The sequence below is a fragment of the Stigmatopora argus genome, chromosome 8, assembly GCF_051989625.1.
Source record: "Stigmatopora argus isolate UIUO_Sarg chromosome 8, RoL_Sarg_1.0, whole genome shotgun sequence".
Lineage (NCBI taxonomy): Eukaryota > Metazoa > Chordata > Actinopteri > Syngnathiformes > Syngnathidae > Stigmatopora > Stigmatopora argus.
In genome coordinates, this window is record NC_135394.1 from 5,665,914 (window position 1) to 5,684,527 (window position 18,614).

The 18,614-nt window shown below is 39.6% G+C and overlaps 2 protein-coding genes across 2 annotated transcripts; one reads left to right on the forward strand and one right to left on the reverse strand.

Annotated features, from left to right (window-relative positions):
- The first annotated feature begins 13 nt into the window (after positions 1–13).
- On the forward strand, positions 14–13,022 carry LOC144078691 (dipeptidyl peptidase 9-like). Its single transcript, XM_077606965.1, has 20 exons — positions 14–779; positions 1,135–1,376; positions 2,881–2,993; positions 3,361–3,528; positions 4,527–4,695; positions 4,768–4,878; positions 4,936–5,064; positions 5,788–5,849; positions 5,931–6,031; positions 7,265–7,442; positions 7,526–7,685; positions 7,793–7,866; positions 8,489–8,659; positions 8,836–8,971; positions 9,253–9,398; positions 10,126–10,272; positions 10,397–10,549; positions 10,611–10,753; positions 12,095–12,206; positions 12,453–13,022. The coding sequence occupies exons 1-20, from the start codon at positions 706–708 to the stop codon at positions 12,543–12,545; spliced, it is 2,682 nt and encodes an 893-aa protein (XP_077463091.1). The 5' UTR covers positions 14–705; the 3' UTR covers positions 12,546–13,022.
- Positions 13,023–13,220: 198 nt separating this feature from the next.
- LOC144078689 (angiopoietin-related protein 4-like) lies at positions 13,221–16,025 on the reverse strand. Its single transcript, XM_077606961.1, has 7 exons — positions 15,599–16,025; positions 15,401–15,511; positions 15,228–15,315; positions 14,748–14,861; positions 14,571–14,666; positions 14,195–14,476; positions 13,221–14,115 (listed from the first exon to the last, which is right to left on the reverse strand). Exons 1-7 carry the CDS (start codon positions 15,992–15,994, stop codon positions 13,940–13,942), a joined length of 1,263 nt encoding a protein of 420 aa, XP_077463087.1. The 5' UTR covers positions 15,995–16,025; the 3' UTR covers positions 13,221–13,939.
- Positions 16,026–18,614: the final 2,589 nt, after the last annotated feature.

Here is an 18,614-nt window from a genome sequence, read left to right on the forward strand (position 1 = left end):
TATTACAGAACATGTTATCGAAATAACAGTTAAGACAGGGGGCATACAAATGTTTATATGGTTCTGATTATTTCCACTTATGCCCAGGTTACCCAGGTTTGCCTTTACAGCTTCATTAAAGGTGAGAGCATTGGTTTGTTATGATAATTTACCGGCCTAGTTCCAGAAAAATCGCTGCTCGTGATGTTATTTGGGGTGTGTACACTTTTTTTGTGGGCATTTCTCTGTTATCTGTGGACAAAGCAGACTTATTTTTGCCTGTGTCTTATGGGTTGACCAGTAGGTTGGTTGAACATTTGTATATTTCATGTATATTCATGCAGCCCCAAGCAACAGAGCAGTTTGCAGTATACAGTGCTTCGTCAAAAGTATAGTGAGTGTGTTACATTTGTCAAAGTACTGTCACAGACGTAGCAGAATTGATGTCACACGCAGGCAGACTCCAAAGCACGATCATCTCGCTGGACTTTTGGGCCAAGAAAGGCTGAAGAGTCACGGCTCCACGATGAAGCAGGACATGGACAAATTCTCACAATGGACCCACCAATATAGTAATGGAAAATTTAAGATGATTTTAGATGAGTTCAGGCATTTTCTGTGTAATGTTTAAGTTAGAGCAGGTTGTTTGTCACGCTTTGTATTTTAACGTGTTGACTTTATTTGATTTTAGCCCGTGTGTGTTCTTTAGGGAAGCAAAATTGGTTCATGGCCATCGAGCGGTTCATGCATATAGTGAAGAGGCTGAAAACCGAAGACAAAAAAGAAGGCAATCGGGGCAGGTCTGGATCATTTTTCAATTGATCACTTATTTGTTTTTTTTTACAGGAGAATTGCCAAATTTTAAAACAGTCCATTCCATGATGCTGCATGACTTTCTCTGGTGTAACTAGAATTTTAGAAGAACTTAACCACCCCTTCATATTAAAAAAATAAAATGTAATAATCACTAATACAAGGTGGCTAAAACCCATTTGCTGTGATTGAAACATGACACATTTTGTGCTTTCTATTTACTTCATGGGTATGGACGGTTAAAGGAATTGTGTGGGTAGCTCTTTTTTGGACCTCCCACTGTATCTCGGAAAATCTCTTTTTCTATCCAGCTTTGATTGTTTTCTGAATGTCTGTCCACAGCATTAACGAGGTGCTGTCAACCATTCCGGTATTTGACGAGCTCTCGGACAGCATAGAAGTTGTGGAGATGGAGGATGTGATTTCTAACAATTTTCGAGTGCAAAAGCACACATGGGCTGGTCTGCAAAAAATAATTCATGACACCCACAAGAAGACAGGTTTCCTGATTAACATGCCACAAGATCCACATGACTTCCAGTTTGTTCAGGGCAGTTCACGTTCCCCTCGGCTCTATTATCTAGGTGAGAGGCAAAGACCAAAAACTGTAACTGAAGACGATTGTTTGAACGATGGATATGGGCTGTCTTTATCAAACAAGGTTGAGAACACGTTACAATAAGACATAAAAGGTGAAGTGGTTCAATTACAATTAGTCAAAAGCTTTCACACAAAAAAGTAGACTGCGAGGGGATTCATTCACATTAAACAGACTAAACCCAACCAAATGAGAAAATCACAGGTCAATCTTGTTGATATATTATAGTGTTATAACTGCTGTCATACCAATTTACACCTATTTAAGAAAATGATGAAGGTAGATGTTCTGTCTGCATTTCATAGTTTTCTTAATTTGTCTTTTTTTTACAGAGAAACCAAGAATTGACTCATTTTAGCTTCATTTTTCCTTTTTTGGAGTAAGTGAGAATGTGTGAAACACTTTAAATATTCAAAGTAAGCTAATAGAAATTGTAAGGAATTGTAAATAGAACTGATACACTCAATCGAAATATAGAAAAGACTTGCACCCATTTCCTTTTATGGTCGTTGGTTTTAGCGTTTCAGTTTGTTTTTTCCTCCCTAAAAACTACGGTCTTGTTTTTGTCTCAATCGGTGACTGACTGTAGTGGAAAGGTTGTGTTTTTTGTTCTTTTCCAATAGCATTTAACGTTAAGTACGAACACGGAAGAACCAAAACGTCCGGAGAAAAGTTCTCTTTATGGGTAGAGTTCACATTTACGTACATAGACTGGAGAACGTCCACGAGGAGCGCCTCGATGTTGTGTATGCTCTGTATCCCACTAGAATAGCCAAATATGATCTATATTAAGCTAATGCAATTTTGACATGGCGCAGACATTGGGGAAAAATTTTGAGTCTTTGAAATGTGGTGTTTTAGATGCTCTAGACCAGGGGTGCTCAATACGTAGATTGCGATCTACCAGTAGATTGCCAAGGTACTACTGGTAGATCGCACGACAATAAGATTTGTCAGTCTGTTGATTCCCTTAGAAATATTATTATAAATTTGGCATACTATCTGCAGTAAGCTAGTGTATAAATGGGGAGTGGATTTTCACCCCTGTTACTTCTCACTCCCATACATGTTGATAAATCAATTGTGAGCTATATCAACATACATAAGTGCTGAGCTTTGTCGGAAGCCTGGAAGAAAGGTAGATTGTGGGAGGTTGACTCTGAAAAGTAGATTTTGGATCAAAACGTTTGAACACCACTGTTGCACATCATGCCAATACTTGTATAAGGTCTGTAATATAATATGAATATACTAAGCCTAACTCCTAAAGTGTGAGCGCCCCTGCTCTAGACTCAGGGGTTTCAAACCGATTCCGTAGAGGGCCGCAGTGGGTCTTGGTCTGTGTTCCAACCGATACAGTGCTGACAGTTTAACCAATGAGGTGTCTTGTAAAATAAGTAGCACTTGACTTCAATCGACTGATTACACTTGCAAACGGTATCCTCTAAACTAGAGTCTAATTTATGATCACTTTTTTCCCTTGCCCTCAGGTATGCGGTACCCCCATAGGGAAAATTATTTATTCTACTCAGACATTCCCGGGAACATACAAAAGGAACCACTCCTCATTTTGCCAAGCAAGCATCTACTCGATCCCTTTCAGGTATGCATATTTATATTGTGATACACACAGTAAATGTTAGTGATTTAGTGACACTGAATACAGGTCTGTTATTGGCCTCAGATTTCAGGGTAAACAGGTTTCAATGCTCCAACACTGAACCACAATCCCTGTTAAGTTACCTTGGTATTAACTTGGATTCAGTCTGACAAATACAAAGTTTCTTCCTCTGGGATTTGATTCATTGGCAAGTGTGGACAATTGTTTTGTTAAGTCTGTCTATGGCCTGGAGTGATTTTGAGATGCAACAAGTTAAGGGAACATAACCAAACAGAAAGAAAATACTCATCTGTAAAAAAATTAAAATACCCCCACTATAGCATATGTTTCTCTGATCCTATGATTTTAGGCGAACTCTCACATTTTTTCCCGTAAGAAGGAGCTACTGCCAGAGAAGATGCACTTAGATGTGTCTGGCATCACATCCTATCACTATCACCAAACGACAGGACTGGTTCTCTTCCAGGCCAACGGAAACCTATACTACTGCTTTGACAACTCAGACTATGATTTCAAAGTGAGTAACAAAATGTTAATGTTTTTAACACTATGTAAACCCAGGGTTTCACACCTAATTCTTTATAAGCCTGGCGGCCCACCAGGCTCTAGATCACATGTGTCAAAGTGGCGGCCCGGGGGCCAAATCTGGCCCGCCGCATCATTTTGTGTGGCCCAGGAAAGTAAATCATGAGTGCCGACTTTCTGTTTTAGGATCACATTAATGAAGAGTATAGATGTATATTAAATTTCCTGATTTTCCCCCTTTTAGTTCAAAAATCATTTTGTAAAATCTAAAAATATATCTAAAAAAAGCTAAATTAAACATTGTTTTAGATCTATAAAAACTGAATATTCAGGGCTTTTAATCCAGTTTTTTAAATCAATTTATTAAAAAAATCTAAATATTATATCTAAAATGGTCCGGCCCACATGAAATCGAGTTGACGTTAACGCGGCCCGCGAACCAACCGAGTCTAACACCCCTGATAGATGCTCCCACCCTATCCGCCGCACTGAAACATGTGAATGAAAGTATATAAAGTATAAATTAACAGCACCTGACAATATGATTAAAAGTGTAGTAGTGACATGTTATGGTTAATATGTGAACAACCGATCCCGGCTCTTTGCCATTACACTAAATCGTGTGGTATTTTTTCGTTTTGTTTTTAAAAATTGTATTTCAAGACTATATACATTTTGATAAACTACATTTATGATATCTTGAATTGAATTGAATGCTTTTATCAATGGCTCTTAATAATACATAGTCATAATTTGAACATTTTTATCAATATACATTAAGTTAGCTGGTTTAAGTAAAGATAGTTGTGGTCATTCACTGCCAACTTGAAATCTATTTACTCATTAGTTGGCATTGACGGAGATAGACGCCCAGTCCATAGGAAGTGCCAAACGGATTGGACGTCCGGATTGGGTGTACAGCCAATGACAACCAGGATTAAGACAAGGGTGCACACAGTGATATTTACCTGTCTCTCTTTTTGCATGCAGCAAGTTCCAATGACCCCGCATGAGATTAGGACTCAATGTACAGGGGCACACACAGATGCCAAAATCTGTCCCACCGAATCCAACTTGATCAGCTTTGTTCACAAAAATGACATTTGGCTTACCAACATTGAGACAAGTGACGAAAAGAGACTTACCTTCTGCCATCAAGGTGAAACTATCAGACGGTCTCACAATATAGCTTTTCTTTGGTGAACCGAATGACTTAGCAATATAATTTCAGGCACTGGCAAACCAAATGAAGATTGTAAAACTGCTGGTGTCGCTCCTATTGTCACTCAAAAAGAATTCCACCGTTTCACCGGATACTGGTGGTGTCCAGCTGCACAAAATGGTGAGCAATCATTTTTAAAATGTTGCCATATTTTACAAATCAGGTCATTTTTTTTAGTATCAGAGGGTGGAAAAATACTGATGATTTTGTATGAAGAAGTGGATCAGTCTGAAGTTGACATCATCCACGTGCCATCTCCAGCTCAGGAAGAAAGTAACAGTGATGTTTACCGATACCCACGTGCTGGTACTGCTTAGTCACTTTTGGCTTTATTTTCTTGTATCCCATTAGAACTTGTGTCTCCCTCCATCCATTAGTTTTCAGAAGCTGTAAGTTGATGTTTCCTCACAAGAGGGCGCAACCACTTTCGATAACTTTTGTCCATTGCATGTCCAGTGGTATACTTCTGTACTTACAAAATTAATTGGTTGCAGAAGTGGTTTTCTTAAATGAATTTTTCATAAATTGAGATGCATTTATACATGTAAAAGCTTTAATCCAGTCCAAAGTCCCCGATACTACCAACTAAACCCATTAAAATCTCCAAGGGTTTAAAAAAAAAAAGTATATAAGAAAACCACATAAAAAGAGAAAAAATATCAGAAATATATTTATTAAGTCATTAAAAAGAATAGCAAACACATTCAAAAAAATTATATTATTATTGAAGGGGAGTGCATAGGTAAGAGAGGAACAGGCAAACATTTGGCAACTGACAAAACATATACTTACACACGCACGTAAACACAACTTAACAAATTAAAATGATCACTTCAACAAACATAACTTTCTTGAAGCTCAAAATTAAAAAAACAATCTTCATTATTTTGAGATTTTAATTTTGGCATAATTGGTCAATAGATTATAGATTTACCAACACTGATTCTTATGATCCTAAACAAGTCTTAATTTGTGGTTTATCCTGTAACAACATACAGTATGTCGGTATGTAACCATGCTTATTTTCAGGCTGCAAGAATCCAGCTGTTACTCTAAAATTAGTAGAAATCAAGATAAATATTCTTGGCAATGTAAGTGTACACTTCTTTTTAAGAGTGCACAGGTTTTGTTTGCATCCATTCTGAATCACTTCCATATTTGTCCACCTCTAGATTGTCAGCACACAGGAGAAAGAGTTACTTTTACCCTTCACAAGCTTGTTCCCCACGGCTGAATACATCACCCAAGCTGGATGGACTAAAGATGGTCGATAGTAAGTTCTATTACAGTAAGCACTGTTATTTTGGTACTCGGACGTTTCGTCGAAAGACGTTTGGTCGACCGGACGTTTGGTAGAACGGGTTCGCGATTCCCAAAGTTTGAGTCACGAGACTTTCATTTGTTTAACCCTAACCCTATTCACTCAATGTTAAATAATAGTCATTAAATCCCTATTCACCCAATGTTAAAATCTATCAATTGCATGCGAACCCGTTCTACCAAACGTCCGTTCTACCAAACGTCCGTTCTACCAAACGTCCGTTCTACCAAACGTCCGTTCTACCAAACGTCCGTTCTACCAAACGTCCGTTCTACCAAACGTCCGTTCTACCAAACGTCCGTTCTACCAAACGTCCGTCCTACCAAACGTCCGTCCTACCAAACGTCCGTCCTACCAAACGTCCGTCCTACCAAACGTCCGTCCTACCAAACGTCCGTCCTACCAAACGTCCGTCCTACCAAACGTCCGTCCTACCAAACGTCCGTCCTACCAAACGTCCGTCCTACCAAACGTCCGTCCTACCAAACGTCCGTCCTACCAAACGTCCGTCCTACCAAACGTCCGTCCTACCAAACGTCCGTCCTACCAAACGTCCGTCCTACCAAACGTCCGTCCTACCAAACGTCCGTCCTACCAAACGTCCGTCCTACCAAACGTCCGTCCTACCAAACGTCCGTCCTACCAAACGTCCGTCCTACCAAACGTCCGTCCTACCAAACGTCCGTCCTACCAAACGTCCGTCCTACCAAACGTCCGTCCTACCAAACGTCCGTCCTACCAAACGTCCGTCCTACCAAACGTCCGTCCTACCAAACGTCCGTCCTACCAAACGTCCGTCCTACCAAACGTCCGTCCTACCAAACGTCCGTCCTACCAAGCGTCCGTCCTACCAAGCGTCCGTCCTACCAAGCGTCCGTCCTACCAAGCGTCCGTCCTACCAAGCGTCCGTCCTACCAAGCGTCCGTCCTACCAAGCGTCCGTCCTACCAAGCGTCCGTCCTACCAAGCGTCCGTCCTACCAAGCGTCCGTCCTACCAAGCGTCCGTCCTACCAAACGTCCGTCCTACCAAACGTCCGTCCTACCAAACGTCCGTCCTACCAAACGTCCGTTCTACCAAACGTCCGTTCTACCAAACGTCTGGGGACCAAACATCTGGTCACGGTTATTTTGTATTAAAGCCCTTGATTACTGAAGTTCAGATAATGAGTCTTTGTCACTTGATAGTGTATGGGCAGCCTTGATGAACCGACGGCAGCAGCATCTCCAATTGGTCCTCTTTCCTTTGTCACTCTTCATTCCCGTGGACCTGGACGTGACTACTAGACTGAGGAGTCTTCTGGCTGTTGAGAACACAACTCACCCGCTCATCATTTACCAAGTCATCAGCGACATATGGATCAATGTATGTGCTGATCCGGAATACACAGACCCCTGTCACATATGCATATATGGACATACGACACAACTGCAATTTGTTTCATGTAGGTCCACAATATTTTCTACCCATTCAGCCAAAGCAGTGACAACGAGATTACATTCATCACTGCAAATGAGTCCGAAACAGGTTTCTGCCACCTGTACAAAATCACAACATTGTTGGAGCGCTGCTGTTACAGTTGGGCCAGTGGTTACACATACTCTCAAGGTATCATTGTGCAAAGTCGGCAGTGTCTAATTCTAAAAAGGTCACGTGGTTTGCTAATTTTCCTTATTTTCCTTATTTCCTCTTGTGCTATTTTCTATCAACCACAGATCATTTCAAATGTCCAATCAAGCAGAAGGTGGCACTCACGAGTGGGAAATGGGAGGTGTTGACCAATCATGCAGTAAGGGTTGTTCCTCCTTACTTAATTGACTGTCTCTCTTGCAACCGTATGTCGAGTCAAGGATTCAAGAAAAACACAGAAATAACCCTGCTCAAAATAACAGATTCAGAAAAACAGATTCATAGGATTACTAGGTTTCTCAATCAAAAAGGTTGTATTGATAATAATAATGACAACAAAGGCCCATGGGTTAGTGTTTATGCGTGTCAGTCAAGAACTATGGAAAATTGATGGATATTCTGGAAAATTGCTTTCTTAGATGTGTTTCTCACTCACTGTACTCTCCACAATAGGGGAAATCTTGAAAACAGTGTTTTTTTAACATCAGAAAGGACTATCACAGTAAAACAGGCTGAATATAACAAGGCTATGAAGCCAAAGTGTAATGTTCACTGTAATTTTTAATCTTTGGGGTGGTTTAACTTCGACCAACATATACCTGGGAATATTTTTTTAATTAAAATTTTACATATGAAAAATGTGCTCACTAGAACTCTAAATCATATGAAAAAGATTTATATTTAATGCGTAAATCTTCACAAGAATATGTTTTTTTTACAGTCAAACATAATGAAGATTTCCCTTCCTTTTTAAAATCTTGGGTTTGTTGTGTTTGATCCAGCGGCTTTCCAGTCCTCGTATTTGGATAGATGAGACAGAAAAGCTGGTGTACTTCCACGGAACAAAAGACTCCCCTTTGGAACATCACTTGTATGTGGTGAACTACGATTCGCCGGGAGGAATCGTCCGTCTTACTAAACCTGGTTTCTCTCACAGCTGCACTGTGAGCCCTGTACGTACACGTAACACAAACAAATAACACAATACACCACAACAAGCAAGGGCATATCTTTGCTGCTGAGGTAGTTTTCTGTATAGACATGCAGCTCCAGTTAGTTGATCAACTGTGCAATGGGGTCGGAAGTTCTCCAATGCGTTGCAACTCCCTGTGTTTGTCCATGTGCGCAGACATTTGACATGTTTGTGAGCCACTACAGCAGCCTGACCAGCACCCCTCGCGTGAGCATCTACAAGCTGAACAACACTTACGGCGACCCACTGCGCAAAAAGCCGGAGTTCTGGGGAAATCTGATGAAGCCTACTGGTGAGCGTGAATGGTTGTCTGTCTCCTTGCGCCCTGCGATTGGCTGGCCACCAATTCCCACCAAAAACTCCCCCGCCTGGTGCCCATACTTGACTTGGATAGACTCCAGCACCCCCGCGACCCTTGTGAGAATAAGTTCTACGAAAAAATTAATTAATGACGATATAATATATTATCAAATAATTAGGAATATTGTAGGAATATAAAAAAATGTTGTCTTTGTTTCTGTTGTTTTTATTTTCCTTTATAAATTATTATCAGATGTATGTATTCACTTTCAGGTCATTCACCTGATCCCACGCATCCTGAAATTTTTAGCTTCATGGGGAAGTCTGGCTTTCAGCTTTATGGACTCTTGTACAAACCTCACAGTTTGGTCCAAGGGAGGAAACATCCCACTATCGTCTTTGCCAACGGCAATCCTAAGGTTTGTAATCCTCACCCTAACTGTAAACAATTACTACTCTAGAATCTAGATGCATTGAAGGCTAGTCACTAGGGGACGCTAGGACACCATCATCTCGCTCAGTTGAAAGGGAGAAAAATATATACTGACAATTGGGAGTAGAATTTAAATTAAATGCACTTAAAATGTATGTAAAATAATTTTAGATGAGCAAAGAGGTCTTTATAAAATTGAAATATGGATGCCTCTGTCTTTGGCGTTGGTGGGTCAATCAGAGTGAGGCGGCTTTTTACTTTATTTTTGAAAGCAGCCGCTGTAACAAGGTAGGACGTTGTATTTGTGATGCTCATGTCAGGGGGGATTGTTGATGACTGTTTTTAGTTGCTGCAGCTGCCTGTAGAAAGATTTGCCCCCCAAAATACAGTAACAGACTACTTGAACTGTCAGATCTTAATAAATACAATATAAACAACCACAAATATATATCACACTCCCTTGTGGCACATTGAAACTTTTTCAGAATTTAAAGTCTTTTGGGATTCCAGTATTTGAGTATAAGTACCAACAAAAAACGACTGCTTGAATTTGTAAAAAAAATACATTATTTGAGAATGTTTTTTCACACTGCTCCCAAAAGTATTTCAAATCACAAGAATCACTCTACACTCTTTCATTTGAAAAAATACTAACATTACTTTTGTATTGAGGACCTAATTTAGGGATATATATAAATATATTTTTTTATCAGGTCCAGTTGGTGAATAACTCATATCAAGGCATAAAATATCACCTTCTGACCAAGTTGGCGTCTCGTGGTTACGTTGTGCTTGTCATTGACGGTCGGGGTTCCTGCCATCGAGGACTCAAGTTTCAAGGAGCTTTGAAGAAAAAAATGGTATTTAATTATGAATTCATCTGAGGGCAAAGCATCTCTTGTATTTTCTTCATTTTACATAGAATTTGGGACAAAAATAAGGGTGTCCATCCTTCATATTCTATACCTTGTATTCGTTTAACAGGGTCAAGTGGACGTTGAAGACCAAGTGGAAGGTTTGCACTATATAGCAGACCAATACAAGTTTGTGGACTTGAATCGCGTTGCCATCCATGGTTGGTCATACGGAGGCTTTGTTTCTCTCATGGCTCTGATTCACAGACCTGACATTTTCAAGGTAAAACAAATAGATGTTTTAGACTCAACATAAATTCTTGAAAGGCATCTGGTTTGTCTAGGTTGCTGTTGCAGGGGCACCAGTGACATTGTGGACGGCGTATGACACTGCTTTCACAGAGCGGTACTTGGATACCCCTGAAAACAACCAGGAAGGTTACAAAGCTTGCTCTGTTGCACTTAATGTCAACAAGTTCCCTAATGAGTAAGACTTCATTTCCAAATCAACAACTTTGGTTCACAATGCTAAACTAGGATATTAACATAAAACATGTCTAAAACACTGGATTTATTCTACATCTCATTTTTTTTAATCTAAAATCGCCAGTTGGTAGAAGTTTATTGGCTTAAACTATTTTTTTAACAGCACTATGAATTATTTGTTAGAAAGAATCTTATATTTGCCAATTTCTTGGAACAATTTTGGTCAGAAACAAAATTGATGATAGCTTTCATCACATTTGCAAAATAATTTTTCAATAGTCACAATTATTCAAATTTTTAATCACATTTATGAGAAGTAACCAATGGTATATGATGTTTTAAATGTTTTCTAGTCCCCAACAAAATGATTTAAAACAGGCCCAGCTTTGCTAGAGCAGAGAAGGCTGTGCATGCTTGCCATCTACTGGCTAATTTGTAACCTACAGGTAACACAGGCACCAATAAGTCCATAATTAATTAAACAACCCTGATACACAAAATGAAAATTTTAGCTTGCTGATCGATAGATACTACTATCTATACTATAGTCGTGTGCGGTCGATTGGTCGCCGGTCTTTTGGTCGCCGTCTTTTGGTCGCCGGTCTTTTGGTCGCCGGTCTTTTGGTCGCGGTCTTTTGGTCGCCCGGACCCAAACAACAGGCGACCAAAAGACCGGCGACCAAAAAAACGACGACCAAAAGACCGGCGACAAAGCAAGGTAAAACAACACGGTCTACGCATCAATAAAAGCCAACAATGGCCATGAGCAGTTTCACTGAGCCGACGTGTGAGTGTATAAGAGTTTGTATGTACATGCGTTGTCCCCTTAGGAAGGGACGTCAGTCAGGGTCTTAACAAGTTCTCCAACAAAAAACAATAAAAGTCTGGGAAATTTGGAGCTTTTCTTTAGCCTAATAATTACTAGGGCATTAAGTATGACTAAATAGTAATTCACAGTTTGTATTTAGGGAATTTGAGCAACGATTTAAATGGTAATTATCACTTACCTTCCGGGCGACCAAAAGACTGGCGACCAAAAGACCGGCGACCAAAAGACCGGCGACCAAAAGATCGGCGACCAAAAGACCGGCGACCAATCGATCGTGTACCTACTATAGTTACTACATAGCTCCCAAACAGCTCAAACATCTTTTTATGGCGACCACAGCAATCAGATGTTACCTCATGGCTACTGTATGTACAAATTAGTGTCCACATGTTTTTTGTCGGGATTTCTAGAGGATTTACCATTATACTAACTAGGATATCTAGAGATTTACTGTTTAGGTGTACATTGACCACTGCATAGAATCTCAAACCCTTTCGCTGTGACACCCCACAGACCAAACAGACTTCTGATCCTGCATGGATTTCTTGACAAGAATGTTCACTTTTTCCATACCAACTTTCTTGTATCCCAACTCATACGCATGGGGAAACCATACAACCTTCAGGTAAAAGCATTTCCTCAATGAGGTTTGTCATTATAAGAATCCTAACTGAACAAACATTACAGAGTAAAATAATATTTAAAACATCAGTGACAGACACAGCTACGGCATTAGTGATTAACTCTGGCTGTTCTATTCTTGATAAGATAATTATGTGAACGATGCAGTGCCAAAATGTCTTGACGAGGTAAGAAGTGAAGAGTTTTGCAATCCAGCTTTTGTTTAAATATTATGGTTCCTTGTCTTTAGGTTTATCCCAACGAACGACATAACATCAAGTGTTCAAAGTCTGCAGAACATTATGCAATTACGCTTTTGCACTTCCTCCAGGAGAACCTCTGATAACACTGACGTGGAGTTTATTTCATCAGAGCGAGGTGCTGTTTTTATTTTCTTATTGCATTTTCTTGTTTTTATGAAGGGCAAAAATAGCAAATCAAAGTCAGCATTCCTCTGGCTTTAACAATTCTTGCTGGGAAGTTTTATGGAATTTTATCTCTATTTATTGATTTGATAAAAAAAACTGAACTGTTCCTCTTTTCGAGCACATCATTATTTTACAAAGAAACTTCAAGTGGTTTGGCCCTTTCTTACTTTAAGTGCGGTAACATTTCGTAAAATGTAATTATCTCTTGATTTATGTTTTGGAAATGGTGAACATACTATTTATTTTTCATTGTGGTGGTAAACCATTATGATAAAAGATACAAAGTATTTTTTTCTGTTTTGTTTTATTCCTTATTTCTCAGTTATTAAAATGATTTTGTCTCATATTTCAGCTGAAAACAAATACATTTGAATGACTGGGAGTGGCTTGAAACAGTGGGTATCTTCAAATATAGACTCATGTAAAGATAAATTACATTTTTCAAGCCTGCCCTGTAACACCACCTTATTACTTCAACATGTACATTAATTTGCTTCACATTATTTTAGGGTTAAACTAAAATATTAAAAAAACATTTATCATGCACTTCAACGTTTTGCTGTGCAGTGAACAAATGCGAAACTCCGCTCCCAGCCGCCATCAGTGTTTTTTATTCATTTGGCAAAGTTCCACAAATGAAGTTAACATACCTCCCTTACAGTGCAGATGTTTATGCATTTTTATAGAAAATCCCCATGTGTTATAATCTTACAAAATAACACTCTTACCACTATCCACAGAGAGATGTTTGTACAGCAATAAAGCATTACAAGCAAATCAAACATTTGCACAAGGAAAAAAAGAGTGCAAGGCACCATCACAGAACTCCTTTCATACAGTCTGTCTTCACTCTCTGTGTTGCTGTCTGAACAAGATAAGCAAGAAAAAATTGACAGATAAAGAGCATTTGTAAAGAACAAGACCACTCCTTGTGTTGAGGCTAATTGAAGTAGTATACTAATACTCTTTGCGTAGTTGTGATTGACCAGTGAGCAGAACACCGTAGAATATTTTAGTACAACGAATACACAAAGCTTTAGAAAAAAAAGCATTATTTTTATTCAATCCTTTGAAATGTATGTGAAACAAAGAATATTGGATAGAAAAACAAATAGCTTATACGTTTGTGTTTTAAGCCCTTACAAAGGGAATACTTGCAACTGTCAATGTGACAAAGAGGAATCTTACAGCATAGCATAGAAATGATTCAGTGCAATAAAAAACAAAGAGAAATGTGCTTTTTTTTCTTAGGTTCAGTCTTTAGTTGTTTTCCAGCTTTCTTTTGTCCCTTGCTGCATTTTACGTAAGATTACTTTTGGTTTATTGAAATGGGGGCAAGCTTCATAAGAGTTGTTCTCAAAGATTGTCTGTGTCCCTTTGCATTGGTCCAAAACATCTTCTTGGGTTGCCACCTGAGCGGACTGGACCTTTTGGGATATTTTCCGTTCAGATTTGAGGCGCCGCAGCTGCTGAACCACCAACCTCCTATAACATAATGCCAAGTCAGAAATTCAGGCTGTCATTCTATCGTGAGTGGAGTCAACATATTAACTGAAGATCTTACCTGAGTGAACCTCAGAACAGTTGACGTCCGCGTCTAGATCATTGTCTCGGTCGGCAGTGGAAAATGGAAGACCCGAGGCTCCTGACAGAAAGCTCTCCCCTTCCACTCCTGATGAAGAATCCTCCTCGAGGTGGAGAGCGTAGTTTTTGTCCTCACCATCAAGATTTACACGATAGCGAGTTGATTGAGTCTCTCCTGCCCAATCGGTGACCTCCACCTGCAGCAGGTACTGGGCTTGTGTGGAAATGATGTGAATGTTCTCCAAGCCCAACCAAAATTCATCTGAGGGGGAAGGAAACAGTTAGTATTTCTCTTAATGGTGTTCTGTGATGCTGATGTGAATGATTTCACATATACTTGTTGGGCGTGGTCTCACCATTCAGACTGCCAAAGCCTTTTTTGTAGCCCTCCCAATTCTGATTAAATTTTTGGGAGCCATCAGTTCTTCTCTGGATGACAGTCCATCCACCTTCTGTGAAGACAAAGATAATTTGAGTTCTCGGGTTGAAAGTTAGCGATCAAGATCAAGGGAGATTTCTGCTTTTTGACTCACCTGAGTTCATATCACAAAAGACCTGGAATGGCCGCGAGTTCTGTGCTTGGATTATGTAGATGCCGCTTTCTCGTTGTCCTTGAACAAACAGATCGTGGCAGTCTCGAGCCGAACCTGAACAAACACAGACGCGTCAGTTGGTTGCAAAACTCTTCAGCTGTTACTATATGCTCAAAAATCGGTGCCAAGAGGAAAGAAAGATAAGACTGTTGAGCGGAAGGCAATTCCCTGGTTTTCCCGAACTTTGGACCGTCTGCAAACAGGCCTTCCAACAAGTCAGGCTTTGTACTTTTAGGAGCAAAGGTTTACTTTTTATTTAAAAAAGGTAGTGCTTTAAAATCGCTGGTCATGACAACCTTTAACCACAACTGTCAAAGTTCAAAGTTGGGTATATTTGTGCGATCGCATAGGGCGAAGTAAAGTATGCCGAAATTGGTTTGTTTGGTAGTAAAAAGACTTTTTCAGCCTGGTAACAATTACCTGTTTTGTCATCAGTGGGCGCCGCGTCTCCCCTCAGTGTCATCTCCTCATCCCTGCGCCTGAGGAATTTCACTGCCCGATGCGCAACCTGGAGTTATGACACACAGTCTGTCAGCGGAAATAAACGAGAGCGCCCCGTTGTGTTTCGGCGCCGGGCGTTTGGAGACGCTCACTTTGTTCTGTAGCATCTGCAGGTATAAACTCTGCTTGTCAAGTTTGTCTTGTTGCTGCCTGATCTTGTCCGCCAGCTGGTCGATGCGTCTGTTCTGCGCTGACATGACTCTCTGGAAATGAGAAGAAACCTTCAACATTAGCATGATTTCTTTCGGGCTCCGAGCGTAGGCCTTCTGCTTTTTTAAATTTCTGCTTACCTGGATGAATGACATTGTTGAATTGTCCCTTGACTCAATTCGGGGTGTCCCTGTTAGCGCTTCGTCCACTTTTTCCTGCAGCGTGTTGATGCGGGAATGGATTTCATCGGACTCTTCCTCCCTTCTGGCCTTCAGGGCTTCATCTTGCTCGCGCTGTTTCCTCTCCAGCGCGGCGATTGTGCCGTTGAAGGCTTTCAGTCGGCCGTTGACATCTCTCATCTGAGCTTTGGTTTTGTCGACGTGCTCTTTGAGGCCCTGACCCAGCTGCAGCAGGCCGTGGGCCACCACGTTGACCTCATCCCAAGAGGCCAACTGGTCCCCTCGGTTAACGGCAAAACCCGCCGTCAGGTTCAGGAGCAGCGCGGGGACTAGGACGACCATCTGAAGCGTCTTCATCTTTGGCTCTTTTTTGTTCGGATTGCTGATCTTGTTGTTGTGTGCCGCAGACCAAATTGGACTATTTTTATAGCTGTGAGCTGCAGATGAGGACGGTGATGATTGGACGGGAAGCTTTGGAAGGGGGCGTAGAGTACAGTTGAAGGCGTGGAAACACTTTTAGTGAACACCACTAGTTAAAATGATGCAATGAAAGCCTGACATTTCTGGCTGACATCATTGAATATTATATGGTTTATTGTTTCCTTCGAATATTGTAGTACTTCATGTGCATCATTAGTTTGTTGTCACAGAAGCATCTTTGTCAATATGTATGAAAATGTGTCATTATTGTGTTTTTTGTTATTTTAAGTTGAAGTATTTGTTTAGTTTCTGACGGAACTTACCAAAATTAAATATTAAACTTAACTTATTGGCTGTCTTTTGACAGATATAGATCTCAAACAAACATAAAAATGATAAGCCATGTAAATATCAAACGCAATATTGAAAAACTCATTCACTGCCCTTGATGATGATAGATGTCCATTCCATTTAAACTGGGAGAGGCTGGCCAGTTTATTGGACGCCTGTTCTCATCAAAGGTGGGCAATGAGTTAGAGTTACAACTTGACCTTCATTTCTCCTAACAAATTATAAAATAATACCTATAGTACATCCATTTACGATAAATCTCTTTTCCATACTACTTGTCATCATTAATCATGGGTATAATTATAATGATGAAGTCATGTCCTTGAATTTTTCATGTCATTTTTCAGATTCCTATTAAAATCACGTAACATTACGCAATCCTCTAATCATTTGCAGCTAATGTTAACCAATCCCAGCTAGTAAATTATTGTTTATAAGGCCAGGAGTTGCTCTTTTTCCAGCGTGAATCAGGAATGCTGGGGAGAACTTTGTGAGAAGTAGGGGAAAGTTCACCCTGCAGGGCTTTTTACAACTTCACTCCTGACATCCAAATTCTCAACAATGGCACGCACGTGAAGACACGCACACAGACACAAGTCACGTGGGTTACGTGCAGTTCAGTCAATGAAACAAACACATCTAGTATAGCCACCAGCTTACCCATTGGGTAATGTATTTAGCTGTTTTTGTTTGTTTTCTTTTGTTTGTTTGGTTGTTTTTAACAGCTTGGCGATTGCTACAAAGCAATATGGCCGAAGATGTTTCTTGATTTTGTCAGCGTTGTCAATAAATCTTTTAAATTTTGAATGGCTTGAGCCATCACGCCACATTATTCTTTGTGGCCCCCAAAAGTAAATGTACGTTCCCACTTCATGTTTCTCGTTAAAATACCAATTTGTAGATTGTCGTCACTTTTTAAAAATGATGAAATGTGTGCAAGCATTCTATTTACTAACAACCCTTTGATAAATACGATAAAATATAATTTTAAAAAACTACTTTTTGAACAATGAGATTTTACTAACTTCTCATTTAAAAACTGGTATTTTCAGTTTATTGTTTTGTGTGATCATATGGAGCGATAATACTTTTATTTGAGTCCAGCAACATGAAATCATCATCTGAGGGAAAATTATTACTGACGTGGCCCATTACAAAAGTTAGTTTGACGCAATTGACCTTCAATATGAGAGGGTTTGGTAAAATATCGAAAGTTGGTATGCTCTCTTCTTAAATTCAGCCCCCCATAAAATTCTATCGACACAAAGGGCTTGCAAACTATTTGCCATATTTTTCGGACTATAAGTCGCAAAGAACACCCAATGAAAAGGAAAAATATATATACATAAGGCCCACTGGAGTAAAAGTCGTATTTTTTGGTAGGGCCATTTTTTTAAATTTGATCAGAAACCAATTAAGTACAAACATAGATGAAAATAACAATAGTAAAATGGAGAACAACAGGCAAATTAAGGCATCTGTTAACATAAAAGTCGCACTTGAGTAGGTAGGCCCAGCCAAACTAAAGTTGTAAAATTTGCTGATTTATATATTACACAAAGCTTTGTTAAATCTGACATATTTAATGAAGTGTACATCAATATAAAATACATAGGACACAGAAGTCAATTATAGATGAGTTTATTATAAATGCAAACATTTTTAAATTAAAACCTACACTTTAAAACATTTTGGAAAATGTTGCACTCAGTTTTTTTTCAAATGTCCATTGATCCAGTAAAAAAATCTGTGTGATGTGAAGAACACTCCAGCCCTCAGAGCTTGTCAAAAGCACGTTTTCTACTGCACGTATTCTCTCGCTCAGCGGACGTGCGGCAGAGAACAGCACCAGTAGCTGATCAGCTGGATGCCCTGACAATAGACCACAGCGTTCCATTTGCACATGAAGTTAATCCTCCCTAGAACAATGTTCTCTGTAGGGGGAACACCAGTTTCTTTAGATGGCAGAAGTTCCAGGGAAGGCAGTTTATTATTCTAGTTTCTTCTAGTATTCACAAGCTCATGTGATGACCATATGCTTCATTATATAATGTCATTCATTATACAATGTCACCACATAATATTCTTCAATTAATCTGATTTAGAGAAGGCTTTCTTTCCATTATGATGAGCATCAACATCCCAAAAGGGAAATCAGTTTATTTCAGTAATTCAATTGTAACATAAATTTTAAAAAAGTACTAAG

Excerpts from the sequence above, each read along its gene's own strand:
- LOC144078691 (XM_077606965.1), top strand. The coding sequence starts at position 706 with ATGGCCATCGAGCGGTTCATGCATATAGTGAAGAGGCTGAAAACCGAA. Across the intron at positions 3,529-4,526 it reads ACTCAGACTATGATTTCAAA|CAAGTTCCAATGACCCCGCA; the intron begins GTGAGTAACAAA and ends TTTTGCATGCAG. Across the intron at positions 10,550-10,610 it reads ACAGACCTGACATTTTCAAG|GTTGCTGTTGCAGGGGCACC; the intron begins GTAAAACAAATA and ends TGGTTTGTCTAG.
- LOC144078689 (XM_077606961.1), bottom strand. The coding sequence starts at position 15,994 with ATGAAGACGCTTCAGATGGTCGTCCTAGTCCCCGCGCTGCTCCTGAAC. Across the intron at positions 15,512-15,598 it reads CAACAATGTCATTCATCCAG|AGAGTCATGTCAGCGCAGAA; the intron begins GTAAGCAGAAAT and ends TCTCATTTCCAG. Across the intron at positions 14,667-14,747 it reads CTTTTGTGATATGAACTCAG|AAGGTGGATGGACTGTCATC; the intron begins GTGAGTCAAAAA and ends TTGTCTTCACAG.